The sequence below is a fragment of the Misgurnus anguillicaudatus genome, chromosome 11, assembly GCF_027580225.2.
Source record: "Misgurnus anguillicaudatus chromosome 11, ASM2758022v2, whole genome shotgun sequence".
Lineage (NCBI taxonomy): Eukaryota > Metazoa > Chordata > Actinopteri > Cypriniformes > Cobitidae > Misgurnus > Misgurnus anguillicaudatus.
In genome coordinates, this window is record NC_073347.2 from 37,620,436 (window position 1) to 37,634,630 (window position 14,195).

Genomic DNA, 14,195 nt, shown 5'->3' on the forward strand with positions numbered 1-14,195 from the left:
AACATCTTGTCTCATCTTACAGTTTATTTCAGTGTCTAACAAGCATTGTTCAATACTGAAACCCACATTTTCAAAACTCTTCTCACAGTCTGCACTAGCAGCATGAATGTTTGTCAAAACTCACTCAGACCAACAAAACACTGACACAATTCTCATTCAGAAAACAAACACACATTTCACTCACAACACACTGACTTATTCAAAAACACTAACAACAGAAAGCACATAAACAACTTTTCTTTTTTAAAGTTTGAATGATTTTCTGCATAAATCAGTTCTTCATATAGAATATTGTAACACCTTTTCACTTTATTGAAATCATTTCTAACAAGAAATTAATTAAAAAAATTACATCCAAAAGGTGAAAAAAGAAAGAAAAAAATTCCAGGGTTGCAAAGATATAAAGAAAGAATAAATAAAATCCATTCTACACATTACTGTAACAACATGTGTAGTTGTTCATTATTGTAAATTACAGTTAACATGTTCTCGTCTGCTATCTCTCATCAACATCACACCTGATGTCGTCTCTGGCAATGCATCTTCTTTCATCCATATTTGCCAACAAATCCAGACGATCCCCTTTTACTAAATCATGGTAATGAGACTGAGGCAGAACACCTGGGTGAAATTTTTTAAATAATTACTACATAAATGCTTGGAATTTGCCATCATTCTGTAGCAGCTTTCATTGGTCGAGGAGAGCAGAGATGACTAAAGATGAATACAATTCTTACATAAATATAAAAAGAAACAATGTCCGTCACATCAGTATTGTGTTACTCAATCAATAAAACAACTAATGAAATGTGTGTGTCGTAGCGTAGGTGATGGTGAGTAAGTGAGAAGTCTGAATGTCCAGCGTGTACAAATTGTCTTGTTGTCTGGTTCTCCTGCAGTAATGAGTATAAATGAATTGGAAAGTGGAGATCGAACGGTCCGGTGCAGGCAGGAATTGATTTTGCCTCACGCCTGACATCCGACTGCTAAAAACAGGGCTAGAATAATGAGGCTGAGACACCGGGGATTGTGGGTAAGCGTGATGATGTCGCCATTCCCTGACCCCATTTTGCAATTCAAGGCTCTGTGCTTTAGATTGAACACACACAGAATCATCTAAAAGCTGTTAATACAGAGAGAAAGAGAGATAAAGGATTTCAAATGAATGCCCTGAGGTACAATTCACAACAAGGTGTATATATGTAGAGTTTAATGTCGCTTACTGACAATAAACGTAGAAAATGTCTACTTGTTCGAAGTTTCATAGCAATAACTAACCAATGGATCACTAGTTCACATTCAGTCTAATAAATGATGGTAAATTAACTTGGCTTGCTGTCCTCGGAGGGAGCTCTGTCCTCAAATTCAAACCCCCCTGTACTAAAACTGTGCGGAGAGAGGAGATTGAGGAGGAATGCCGGATGATTCGTCACTGGGAAGATGTGGAGACTCGCTTATATAACTCTCAAAGTGATTGACGGGACTGAAGGTTTACCATTTAGCAGAACTTCAATTTGATAGTCAGTATATAAACCCCAGATTCACTTTCTGATGGTGTAGTGGGCCAGAAACTCAGATTGAGATCACATCCATCAAACCCAGATCTGAAGCTTGACGTCAATCTCACACTCACTAAAGTGAAAGATGGCGTACACCCAAGCGGCGTTCTTTATGCCTCGAGTCGACTCTCTGGAGTGATGTCAAAACAAACAAATCAGTGAAGTAAAACCTGATCAAAGACACTTAAATGTGCGATGACCTACTTCAGCATCTCTTTCAAAGGTCACAGCCGAGGACCAATCTCATCCCATTTCATACAGCAACAATTTATTCTTTCCAATGACATCTATATTTAGGTATTTAGTAGGAGCTTTTATCCAAAGCGACTTACAATGATTATAAAACAATAAAGTAATTTATCATAGGGAGGCAATAATACAAGAAGCGCTTATACCAAGTTACAAGTGTTCACTATTCTGAAATAATACCTGTTGGGAGAGAGAAAGAGAGTTAGTTTTTTTTATTTAGGATAGAGAAGGTGTGTCTGCAGTCAATATAAGCTTGTCAAGTATTTTTGGAAGAAATGGAAAAGATGCGTTTTTAATTTAAAACGAAACTGGGTTTTCTTTCTCTTGTGAAATGGAGAAGTGGTGATGTTCCAAAAACCGCAGGCAAGATCAAAGTTAAGTAAGACGTGTCATAACTAAGTAATCATTTACAAAGCTGTATGTACTGTACGCCTTCATGTACAATTTGTTTACTTGAACGCTTATTCACGTGAAGGACCTTTACAACAGAGAATCTATCTGAGATTTATGTCACAAAAAATCTGCATCTGCAGTTTCATTTCCCAAACCAGTGAAGCTCAGCAGCTGTACCAGATTCATTCAAATGAGACAAACTGGGTACAGAACATGCCAGAAGCATGAATTAAAACAACACTTTCACTTTAAAAACACCATCGTCTCAATCATTCACACGCAGTAATGTTATGTGGTGATATTAAAGTGCTAGTTTGAAGCAGTAAATATATTTATCAAAGTGTTTATTCGTCTGCATTTATTTGTTTTAAACAATTGAGTGAAACAATGCTAATATAATAAACACTTATTTGGTCTAAATATTTATGTGTTCCTGTAGCCCTGTTGATAGAGGATTGCTTTAGTAACACACGGGTTCAATCGCCAGGGAGTTTTGAAGCGTCTAGTCTACCATGTTGTAATACATCACACCCTTATCTCTTTATAGGTTACGTGTTTATCAGCTTCAAGTCATAAATCATCTAAACTCAGGTGCTTGTCTGAACATAAGACATAAGTTATGGTACTTTTACTCAAAAAATAAATTCATCACATTATACACTTTGATTTTTACGAGCACAAATATGAGTAACTGAAAAAGAGAGAAGGCATAAATCAGCATTCATGAGTTTGCCTGCTCATTTATTCAGTTTATAATAATTATCCCCCCAAAACTGCACTGAGAAAGAATAAGCTGATAAGCTGATACAGAGTTGATATTGAGTTGATATAGAGCCAGGAGGAGATGAGGAGGATGGGTGCTGGAAGATTTGTTGGGGGGAAAGTAGTCAGACCAATACTGAAGGTCTGTTTTTTTCATTGCTTTTTCTGGACAAAGCCCGCCCACAAGCTGTTTAACCGACATGTCAAACAACCAATCACAGTTTGTTTCGTCTAGCGTCACGTTTTGGACTCCCCACAATAACGAGCCGGCTGGCAACAAGTCAGTTATTGAAATAACCAGCCGCAACCGAATAGCATCTAAATAAACAACATTACTCACCATAGAACAACGTTGAGCACTTCATCAACAGCCACACCAATGAGACGATCCTGTTAAACGTCTGTTTGTTTGAAGCATATCTCTCCACTTTTTAACACATACAAGCAATTCAGGAGAACCAAACTTTTTGACTCCACTAACTGCCTCAAACAAAACTCTTGGACGTCTTTTAGAGAGAACTTTGCATATTTTTGAGAATCCAATGTTTATCTGATCATGATAACTGCTCATTATTATCCACGTGAACACGACTGATTCTCATCAACGGAACATCAGAGCTTTGTTTTCCAGGGACCGAAACTAATCACGACACTCGCATCTCCTGGAAATGCAGTTTATTTGAACCAATCAAAGACGACTTTGACATTCATTCAGTTAAAGTTAAATACGTCTAAGACTAAAGAATTGGTCTTTGATTTTAGATGTGAGGCTCCTTCACCCACTCCGACTCTGATAAAAGGAGAGGAGATGGAGATAGTGACGGAGTACAAATATCTCGGTCTCATTATTGATCATAAATTATCTTGGGATCAGTGTGCCGATGCAGTTTTTAAAAAGGGCCAACAACGGTTATATTTTCTTAGGAAACTCAATTATTTGAATGTTGATAAAACAATTTTGACTCTATTTTACAAGTCTTTTATCGAGAGTATTCTCTCCTACTGTATTGTATGTTGGTATGAATATTCCAAAATTACACATAGGAACAAATTGGGGAGGATTGTTAAAACGTGGAAAAATTATAGGTAGGCAACAGGTAGATCTGTACCAACTATATCTAACTAGATTGATACAGAAGGCAGATAAGGTGAGCATGGACATAACCTATCCACTTTTTTTGCTGCTTCCTTCACACTCATTCATTTCTATGGCAGTAACCCGATTAAATAAGGTGCAGGGAGGTGTATGATGATTTTTGTAATGCTTATTTTATTTATATATAACCCTGTGCAATATACTTTTTTATTGTTTTTATTTATTGATGTGTTGGATAAATAGCTCTGTAGATGTCTGATTAAATGTTTGTTTGTGGATTATGTGTCATATGCCTCTACTGTACAACAAATTGCCCCTCGCGGACATGAACGTTTTCTAAGTCTAAGAACTTCATTAAATATTTACTCAAAAGGTTGAAGCAGGGAAGCAAAATAGTTTCTGTAATATTACTGCAGACTGACTCAGGAAAAGTCGTTCACGTTGTTCAGATGATTCACCGTCTGTTATTAGTTTAAGTAATTGAGCGGCGGAGCAGACGTCAGTGAAATATATCGAAGAAAATGAAGACCTGTCTTGTGTTTGTCTTCTCTCATAATTCTGAATGTGAAATATTAGACATTCAGTCAACAATTCTCTTTAAATGATTGTTTAGTGTGTAAGACTGATTACAGATCAGATTTTAATAGCAAGAGACATCACAGTAGGTAATGACATTATTAAATCTGAATCACCGTTATTAGAACCGGTGAAACGGAAATGAGATGGACTGGACATCAATAACTTGATCATGAATGAACTGCACAGACCGAACTATAAGCACCATTTATATACTGACCCATACTGAATAGAAAAAACATTTTGTAAACACATAAACAACGGCAGAAATATGATTTAACAAAGTTCATCTGCATACTGACTACAGTAACTTCAATATTTCACATTTAAGTGATTCACACACGTAGGATTTATTTATATGTGCAGTTCATTGTTCTTTGAATTTAAAAGTCTCAGTGGTTGATCATTCTATTCATTGTTTGATTTTTTTATGTATTTGACACAATTTAACACCGTATGTGTGATCAAAACAGACTCACTACACTTCTCTTCCAAAAGACACTTTTATGTATAAATTATATTTAATCAAACTTACGGTCAGGGGTGGAGACAGACATTGTAGACATTGGGGCCTTAGCCCAAATCTACGGGCATGGCCCCCTGAGGATATTTTTCCCCATTTATTGCAGCTTTATAAACTATTGTTTAATGGGAACGTCCTCTGTATTATCATTTTGAAACCGTTACATAACACATTTTTTTACAACAACACTTTAACTTCTCTTATCCAAAATATGGTTACTGTAATCCAGTAAGTATGAAGTTACATAAGAAAGGTAGATTAGGAATTTGGAATAAACAGCATCACTAATCTTGAAGTCTATTTTGTTAAAGTATAAAAGAGTACTAATGTTTCCACACAGTATTAATCTGGGCTGCTTTCATTTCAGATCAAAGTTCCTCAACCATGTCAACAAAGTAAATGTGGCCTCTAGAACTCTAATTTACTCTTTTATTACATTTCCCTTTAATTCTTTAACCGAACAACATTTAAATAGATTTATTTTCATGTAGCAGACATTTTTATTTACCCTGCTAAACTTTTACTATTCTAACCACTATAACAATTTTGACTTCACTAGCAGTACACTTTTCACCTGCTTTGTGAATCTCTTTCTCGCTCTGCATTGACAACTATCACACATAAGCATGTATTGTAATGTTGAGATTGGGGATTCACATTTTATAACTGTCTATCAATGCATTTCTGATGTGAAATGTGATGATTTTAGTGGAATGCATATGGGCAAACCATAAGTTGCCTAACTGTATACTTTACCTTCATTTCAACTTCAATGTCTCCTTTGTTTTTACTGCAGTAGGGACTGCAGAGTTTAAAGCTGAATGCCACCAACTAGCATACAGGATTAATTCATTTGAACAAATCTGAAAAGATTGGGGGCTTTTGAAAGAAAAACATTTGGGGCTTGAGCCCCAGAAGCCAAATTTCAGACTATGAACACGCCTCCCATCTACTGTAACAAAATACACATCAAAGTGCTAATTCACGATTTCATATTGTGATGAATAAAAGAAAAGGTCCTATTGTGACGTCCCGTACGTGGTTCTGGCCCCTCGTATAATTCGTACGGAGACCCCTGATGTGAATGTTTAGGGACGGGAGGCTTTAATGTCCCCATTCATTTTGTGTTGAGGTAATCGATGGCACTCAGGCCTGCAGCTAATGTGATTTATGAGCCTATTTCTACTGTTATGCTCCATGTACAAATTGTCTTTGCTGATGTAAATTTGCCATCCTTTCATGTCCTGCCGACTCTGAGACGGTTTACAAACCGGATGTAATTTATTTCTGTTTGTCATTGTGTTTCTTTCTTTCTCTCCAGCCACCAGACACCGACGATTCACATGAAGACTGACAGACGCTTTATACTGAATTTCCCTCCTCACACAACAGCATCTACGTTATATGAGTAGATTGCAGTTATGCAGCTGGTTTAGCTCTTGTTACCTTATTACAGTTTTTCTAAATTGCTAAAGCACTAATTCCCAATCTCTGAACCAAATTCATAGTGGCCTAAACCCATTTGTTAAATCATGCACTCCTTTAACACAAACTCTAAACACAAACGTCTCACTAAAACACACATTTTACACAGCAATGCACTTGTTTTATAAATGTTAAAAACAGGCAGACAAAAGTTGAACACAGTTGTCATCAAGCAAACACAACAACTCAAAATTCTACACACTTTTTTCTAATGGTATTTTTTTACCGGTTGTGTGGATTGGAAACAGTCTGAGAGGCAGATGAAGAGCATGATGAAGAGAACAGAGACGATGCAGTGTGTCTAATCTGTATGTTGTGATTGGTCTGAATGACATCAGCTGGAAATGTGACGCTCCTTATCATGTTTGAAAGATTTGGTTTCGTGGACTGTTGGTGGCGCTAGCGGGTTTGAGATAGAGACTCCAAATTTGCTGTGAAAATTCTTTAGACTGTCGTCTATCAGTGTGCCAAATTTCATAACTTTCCTATCTACGGTTCTATGGGCTGCCATAGACCGCAATGGCGGAGGAATAATAATAATAATAATAATAATAAAAAGAAAACTAACGGATACAATAGGGGTCTTCGCCCCTTCAGGGCTTGACCCCTAAATACATGCAAGTAAAAAAGTACAGAACAAAAATGTTTAGATCACGCGGATAGAACGAAAAGCCGTTAATTAAGCGGACTGAGGACGTGCAGAAACAGTCGAGTCGGCAGACGATCATCAATGTTTATAATGTTTCACGCAGATACTGTTGATGATAAACTTTTATATCTAAATGTCCAGGTAAGAGTCAAGTGTTCAGTCAGTTATTAATAAAGCCACCAGCGTTATTGGCTGCAGCTTTCTTATCCACGGAGCGGATGCTGTATACAAAGAAAAAAACCAAGGTTTTTATTTTAAGTGGTTTTAATGCTGGTAAGCAATCAGTTATATTATGGCACTTTGTATTTATCTTGATCAGTTAAATTTAAGTAATTTTAATCTTAGAAACTGCATCTAGATGCAGACGACACTACAGTTATTCTGTCATCTTTCACTTTTTTCACACATTCAACGAAATATGAATAGCATAGTATTACATTTTGAATTCAAATTCACAAAAAATGTTACTCTCATAACTATTGACAATCTATTTGGCCTTTATTATACATGTAGGATGTGATAAACAAGAAGGGCATAGCTATATATTAATTTAACGTGAAAACACGGTTGTTGCAATTGGTTTCCTCCTCGCTCTAAAAGTGTGGCGCATCTCTCTCGCCATGCTTACCTCTATTCCCTGCGGGTTTTTTGGCGCATACAAGAAGTTCCTCTACTCAAAAGACCAAGATTCCTTGCGAATAGAACATGCGCAGTACACAAATCAATGTTACTTTTGATGGGGATATGCCGATACGTGTTTACATGACCAAAATTTCGGGTTAGAAAAGAGGTAACCCAGGGGTAATAATCGGGATTTTAAAAACAGGAATATGAGCATATTCGTGTTTTTGCCGGTGTTTACATGGACGTTGCGCGACCGGGTTATTGCTAATATTCCGGATTTGAATGGGTTATTGGCTGCATGAAAACGTAGTCAATGGCATTAAATAGGGAAAACTAAACTAGAGAACAGTAACAGACAGCTGGAGGGAATTAACTAATAATGAATAATTAACAAGGAAACAAGAGGGTGGGGTCAAGACTGAAGACAGAAGATGAACTCAAGGGTTCACATACTTTATCCACAAGCACTATTAGTTTTTTTTCTCAATAAAGACTTGAAAGATCAGAATTTTGTGTGTAATTATTTTTAGACACATTATGTTTGTCAATACCCTTGACTTAGATGAAGATGAGATCACATTTTATGACAAATTTATTCAGAAAACTATAAACTTCCAAAAGGTTCACATACTGCCACAGTATAAGAGAAAATCTACACTAAACCTGAAGGCTTTACTCAACACATTCACAGAAGAGAAGAGCAGAAAAGCACAGAGATAAATCAGACATTTACTGTATTAGATCTGTTCATCTGCAGGCTTCTTTCCTGAGATCCTCCGGGTTCTCCACTGAGTCTTTAATGATCTGTGAAGAGGCCGTAACCGTCTGACAGCTTCTGTGGCTCGAGTTACGGCTTTAACCTTCACACCGCTCAGACAAAAAAAGAAGACGGTCAACCTTAAAAGAAGACTTACATCAATGAACCGAAGACAGACTAGTTTTTGTGTCGCTGCACATTATTTCAAGGCCACATACCAACTCTAGGAAATAAATGTGATCTATGTAAGTGAATAGGAGAAGAAACTCTCAGCTGTGAAAACCCTATTACTAATACCTGGCATATTCTCATGAATACTGAAGTAAATATGATGATGGGTTTTAAAGAAAGGCCAAACAAAACCTGCAGTGTGAGATGAAGATAACTCTCAGACGCTCTGTTTCAAGTTTTACCTTGGAAATACCATAAAACATGCAAATGAATTATGAATATAGATACATTATGAGGGTGCAATGGGTGACTATAGTGTTACTAAAATACCATGAAAAATGACACAAGCAGCGTCTGTCACTGTACAACATAAAAGAAGGAGTGCAAATATCAACCAGAATGCAACACTAAATCACTTTGTGCTGTAAGATTTACAAAATAAATAATAAGTGTGAACACATCATGAGTCCAACAGTGATCTGAGCTGATCTACAAGATTCCAGTGAACACAACAAGATTACAAATAATGTTTCAAAGGTTTTCTCTTTCTCTAGATGTTTGTACTTAATGACTTTAAATTCTGTAAGACGTTTTGGGTACAACCTTATATGGGAGAAACTCATCCAAATCAAACCTATTGCCAGTGTTGGCAACGTTACTTTGAAATAGTAATTAGTTATAGTAACTTCTCAAAAATAGTAACTGAGTTAGTAACTGTGTTACATCATTACAAGTAAGCAATAAGGTACGAGAGGCTGTGCTGTATCGTGAATAAGTAACGGCTGAAGGGCGTTGTTAGGCACGACGCGAAGCAATATTAATAGTTAAAAAAAATTAATATTTAAGTGCAACTTTCATGAAGTTAAATCAATAAAAGCATTCTTTCCGCTAGAAAAAATAGTCCCTGACTGCGAACAACAACATGAAAGCTCAAATAAAAACAACAAACTGTTCTCAGACTTTGTCTCATTATATGTTTATAATGTGTTGCTAAGGGTGTTGCTAAGGGCGCAGTGATATTAAATAGAACCGTTGGGTGAAGCGGTCATAGCAGTGTTTTATCGTGAATAAAGCACACCTATTGACCAATCAGAATCAAGGATTGGAACTAACCGTTTTATAAAAGTAAATAATTACCAGGCAAAGTAACTATTGCATTACTTAAAAAAGTTCAAATATTTGAAATAACTTGTATGCCCCTAATATTAAATTTGTTAAATGAATGAATTGGACACTAAAGAGAAACCACTAATTTAGTGTCAGCATGTGATGATGTGAGGTGCTTTATTTGCAACATGATCTCACAAAGTTCCGTGGGATAGTCACATAATTTTTTGTTCATTTTTCCGTGGCATTCTCACGGATTGGTTACTCAACTGTTTTGTCCTATTTTCGTTCCATTGTCGCTTCGGTTTAGGGTTAGATTTACATAAAATGACATCCTTACCCAAACCCAACTCTAACCCCAACGCCAGGTGACAATTGATTAAAAGTTGAGTAACCAATCCGTGAGAATGCCACGGAAAAGAAAGTTTGTGGCAGGACCACAGAAATATGCCGAGATCCGTGAGAATGCCAAGGAAAATGAGCAAAAAATTCTGTGACTAGGCCACGGAAATTCGTGAGATCAGGTTGTTTATTAGATCAGAATTACAGACGTGGAGAGACTCTTTCTTACTCGGTCGGCATAAGTTGCACGTTACATAAACATTCTTGCTTTCCACCTCAACAATGGAAAAGTAGTGCTTATTATACTTTGTGTTTGCGACTGCTACCTTTGAGTTTGTTGTACTTGTCATCGTTCTGTCTGACTCGGATGGACTGCAGCACGAGGACCAGGCTGCCTGTGAGTGGCTAGCAGCAGCACCCGCTGATTGTTGAGAAGAGAGAGCGATACATGCATCAGTCTCCAAAAACGCCAGAAAATATCGCTAGATTTGTCAAAGTCGCTTTCTGTAAATCAAGTCGTTAAAGGGGTTTAGAAAGTCGCTAAATCTAGCGACAAAGTCACCAAGTTGGCAACACTGCACTGCTCGGACTGTGAATGTGTTTGTGTATGAACTCTGGCTGCTTCTGGTTGGCTAACGATGGAAATTAGGCCAATCAACATCGGTTATGTGGTTGTCCCACCCCCTATAACACTCACACACCAATCATCATCAGTTATGTGTCTCTCAGCCCCCAATACACACAAACACACAAGAGGAAAACATTACCTGGTAACAAAACCAGCTGAGCTACAGTCGGACATTATCATCACACTGTATACATCAATGAGCAGAAGCTCTGATCCAGTTTTATAGTCACTCCTTTTTTAAGTACGAAGGCAAAGATAAAGACTGGCAGAATTAAATCTATCAGGTGCATTTCTTAATCTCTTTCGTTTTTGTAGTAGTAATGTGATCTTTCACCAGGATAACTGAGGTCTTTAAAACTGCTCTGAGTCTGACTGCAACAATTATTCAGCTGATTAAATAAAGACATAAAATATCTCATGAATAGTCTCAGTGTAGTTTGTGTCCTTTTGGTTAATAGCAGGTGTATCTAACCGCATGCTGTAGCTGAATGAGTCTGAATTACGTGTGTATCTCTGTGTGTGTGTGTGTGTGTGTGTGTGTGTGTGTGTGTGTGTGTGTGTGTGTGTGTGTGTGTGTGTGTGCATGAAAGGATTTTCTGTTCACCCCCTGTATTCAGAAGTCACAGTTCTTTTGTAAAGCTGCTATAAATTTATCATGAAAACTCTTGGCAAATACATACAAATAAAATGAAGTCAAACCCAATTACAGTAAGTCAGTGTGTGTGTTCATGTATTTAATGTGCTTGTGTTCTTCACCCACCCACACAACACAACACAACACAACACACAGTTGTATACAACACACACGACACATAACACATAGAATGACACACACAACACAATTCAGCCTGTTTGTATATCAGCCCCCCATCACCAAAGCCAGCTGCGGTCTGCTGAACATCACGCACACGCACACACACACACACACAAGGGGGAAGGGGAGCAAATCAACGAGACGAAGAGAGAGAGAGAGAGAGAGAGAGAGAGAGAGAGAGAGAGAGAAAGATAATTTGCTCGCTCCCTCACACATTCACTCGTGTTATATGGCAGCGTGTGGATTAGACTGACAGCAGACAGTGTGTGCTCAGAGGAGAGACGACAGACAGCAACTGCATTCACACAACGATGACAAACAACAACAGCACAGCCTTTACATGAAGCACATTTTTAACTTTTCTCACTTTCAAGCACAAAGAAACAGGATTTTCTTCTCTCCGGAGCTGAAACTAAAACATCAACTGCAGACGCTTCAACGCGCAGCCCGTGCATTATAACAACCGAAGCATTTAAGGATTTTGTTGGCTGCTGTTTTGAAGCAAAATGCCTGACTGCAGGATTTCATGAATCCAAGGGAAAACAGTGTGCAGCGTTTGATGTCCTTCATACGGATTACAGCTCTAACCGGGTCTCTTACAGAGCAGCCAAACTGAGAACGGTCCTGATCTAGTCTCCACCGAGAACTTCAGACCGCTGACAAAGTAAGTGTCCGGTTGTTTCTTGTGTGTCTGTGTGTGCACGTCGACTGCACCTGTAGCTATGAAGAAACATCCCGTCAGATTCATATGGACCACAACTCATTCTATTGGCTTTGACAAACGTGTCGTCGTGAGACCGATGTTATTCGCATACGGCTGGTGAATCGTGGACCTCGGCCATGGGATCGAGGCTGGGGGGGAGAACGGCCTGATCTCTTGTGCTCATTGAAGAGCCTCCCCAGATCCACCAATCAGGGACCAGCGGGGCAGGATGGTGCCGCCCCCTCCCGCTAACAAGCCGCACGCGTTCCTGTCCGCTATCGTCATCGTCGGCAGCATGGCGCTGATGGACGCGTACCTCGTCGAGCAGAACCGAGGACCGCGCAAGATCGGCATCTGTATCATGGCGACCGTGGGTGACCTGTGTTTCCTCATCGTCCTGCGCTACGTGGCGGTGTGGGTAGGAGCCGAGGTGAGGAGCGCAAAGAGGGGCTACGCCATGATCCTTTGGTTCCTCTACATCTTCGTTCTAGAAATTAAGGTGTACTTCATCTACCAGAACTACAAGGCTGACCGGAAAAGCCTGGACGCTTTAGCAAGAAAAGCCCTGACTCTGCTGCTTTCCGTCTGCGTTCCAGCATTGTTTGTTATTTTGGTGGCCATCGACCGCATGGAGTACGTCAAGGCTTTTAAGAAAAAGGAGGAGATTAGAAATCGCTTGTTCTGGGTGGTGGTGGATCTGTTAGACGTGCTGGACATCCAAGCCAACCTATGGGAGCCGCAGAAGAAAGGGCTTCCTATCTGGGCGGAGGGACTAATGTTTTTCTACTGCTATATTCTTCTGTTAGTGCTGCCCTGCGTGTCTCTGAGTGAGATCAGCATGCAGGGCGTTAACATCAGCCCTCATAAGATGATGCTCTACCCAATTCTGAGTTTGGTCACCATTAACATCGTAACCCTTTTCATTCGCGGAGGGAATATGCTTCTCTATAAAGACAACCGTGTCTCGGGCATACTGATGGGTAAAAACGTACTAGCCATAATTCTGAAGATGTGCAGCTTTGCGCAGTACAGGAGACATCTTCGGAACGCTCCGGAAGCGTTCGGAACAGAACTGCGGAAGAATTCGGTACCGTCGAGTCGCTCTGTGCAGAGACCTCGACAGACTGCACCACGGGATCAAAGTGTGCTGCCCGAGGTGGATGCGTGCGAATGCACGTGACGCCGAATTTGCATTGGACTTACCCGTCTTTGACCGACAGGAATTTACTGTGAAAATGTGCTCAAGGAGAAGGGTGGGCTTTTTTTTATTCATGTATTTATATGCGAATGCAAGTGTTGGTCAAAAAGTCTCATGATGTGTCTGAAATTTCCATACAGAATACACTGGGTACAGTATGCAACATATGTGGATTGATCAAGATAACCCAATGTGTCCATCTCCTTCATCAGCTTCTCAAAACTCAGAGTCGTGTATCTATGATTAGATTTAATACGCTTTCTACAAGAAAAGCATTGTTGCACACTCGCACTAAATGTCCTCTTTTTTCCAATTCAATTCAATTTGATTTATATAACACTTTTCATTATTGTACATCATTCCAAAGCAGCTTTACATGAAATAGAAACAAAGACAACACAGAAAAGCAAAGAACAACAAAAGCATGGCAGTTTTGAAATATAGTTTAGAATGAAGTACATGAAGTTATTCAAATTCGTTTCTTATTTAAAGGTGTAATGTGGGTTTTTTAGTGGCATCTAGGAGCAAGATTGCGAATTGCAACCAACCTAAATTTCGA

General features: G+C 38.8%; 1 protein-coding gene across 1 annotated transcript; it reads left to right on the forward strand.

Moving 5' to 3' along the window:
• The first annotated feature begins 9,730 nt into the window (after nt 1-9,730).
• Nucleotides 9,731-13,921, forward strand: LOC129416324 (transmembrane protein 121). The gene has a single exon (XM_055170618.2). It carries the CDS (start codon nt 12,668-12,670, stop codon nt 13,616-13,618), a length of 951 nt encoding a protein of 316 aa, XP_055026593.2. The 5' UTR covers nt 9,731-12,667; the 3' UTR covers nt 13,619-13,921.
• Nucleotides 13,922-14,195: the final 274 nt, after the last annotated feature.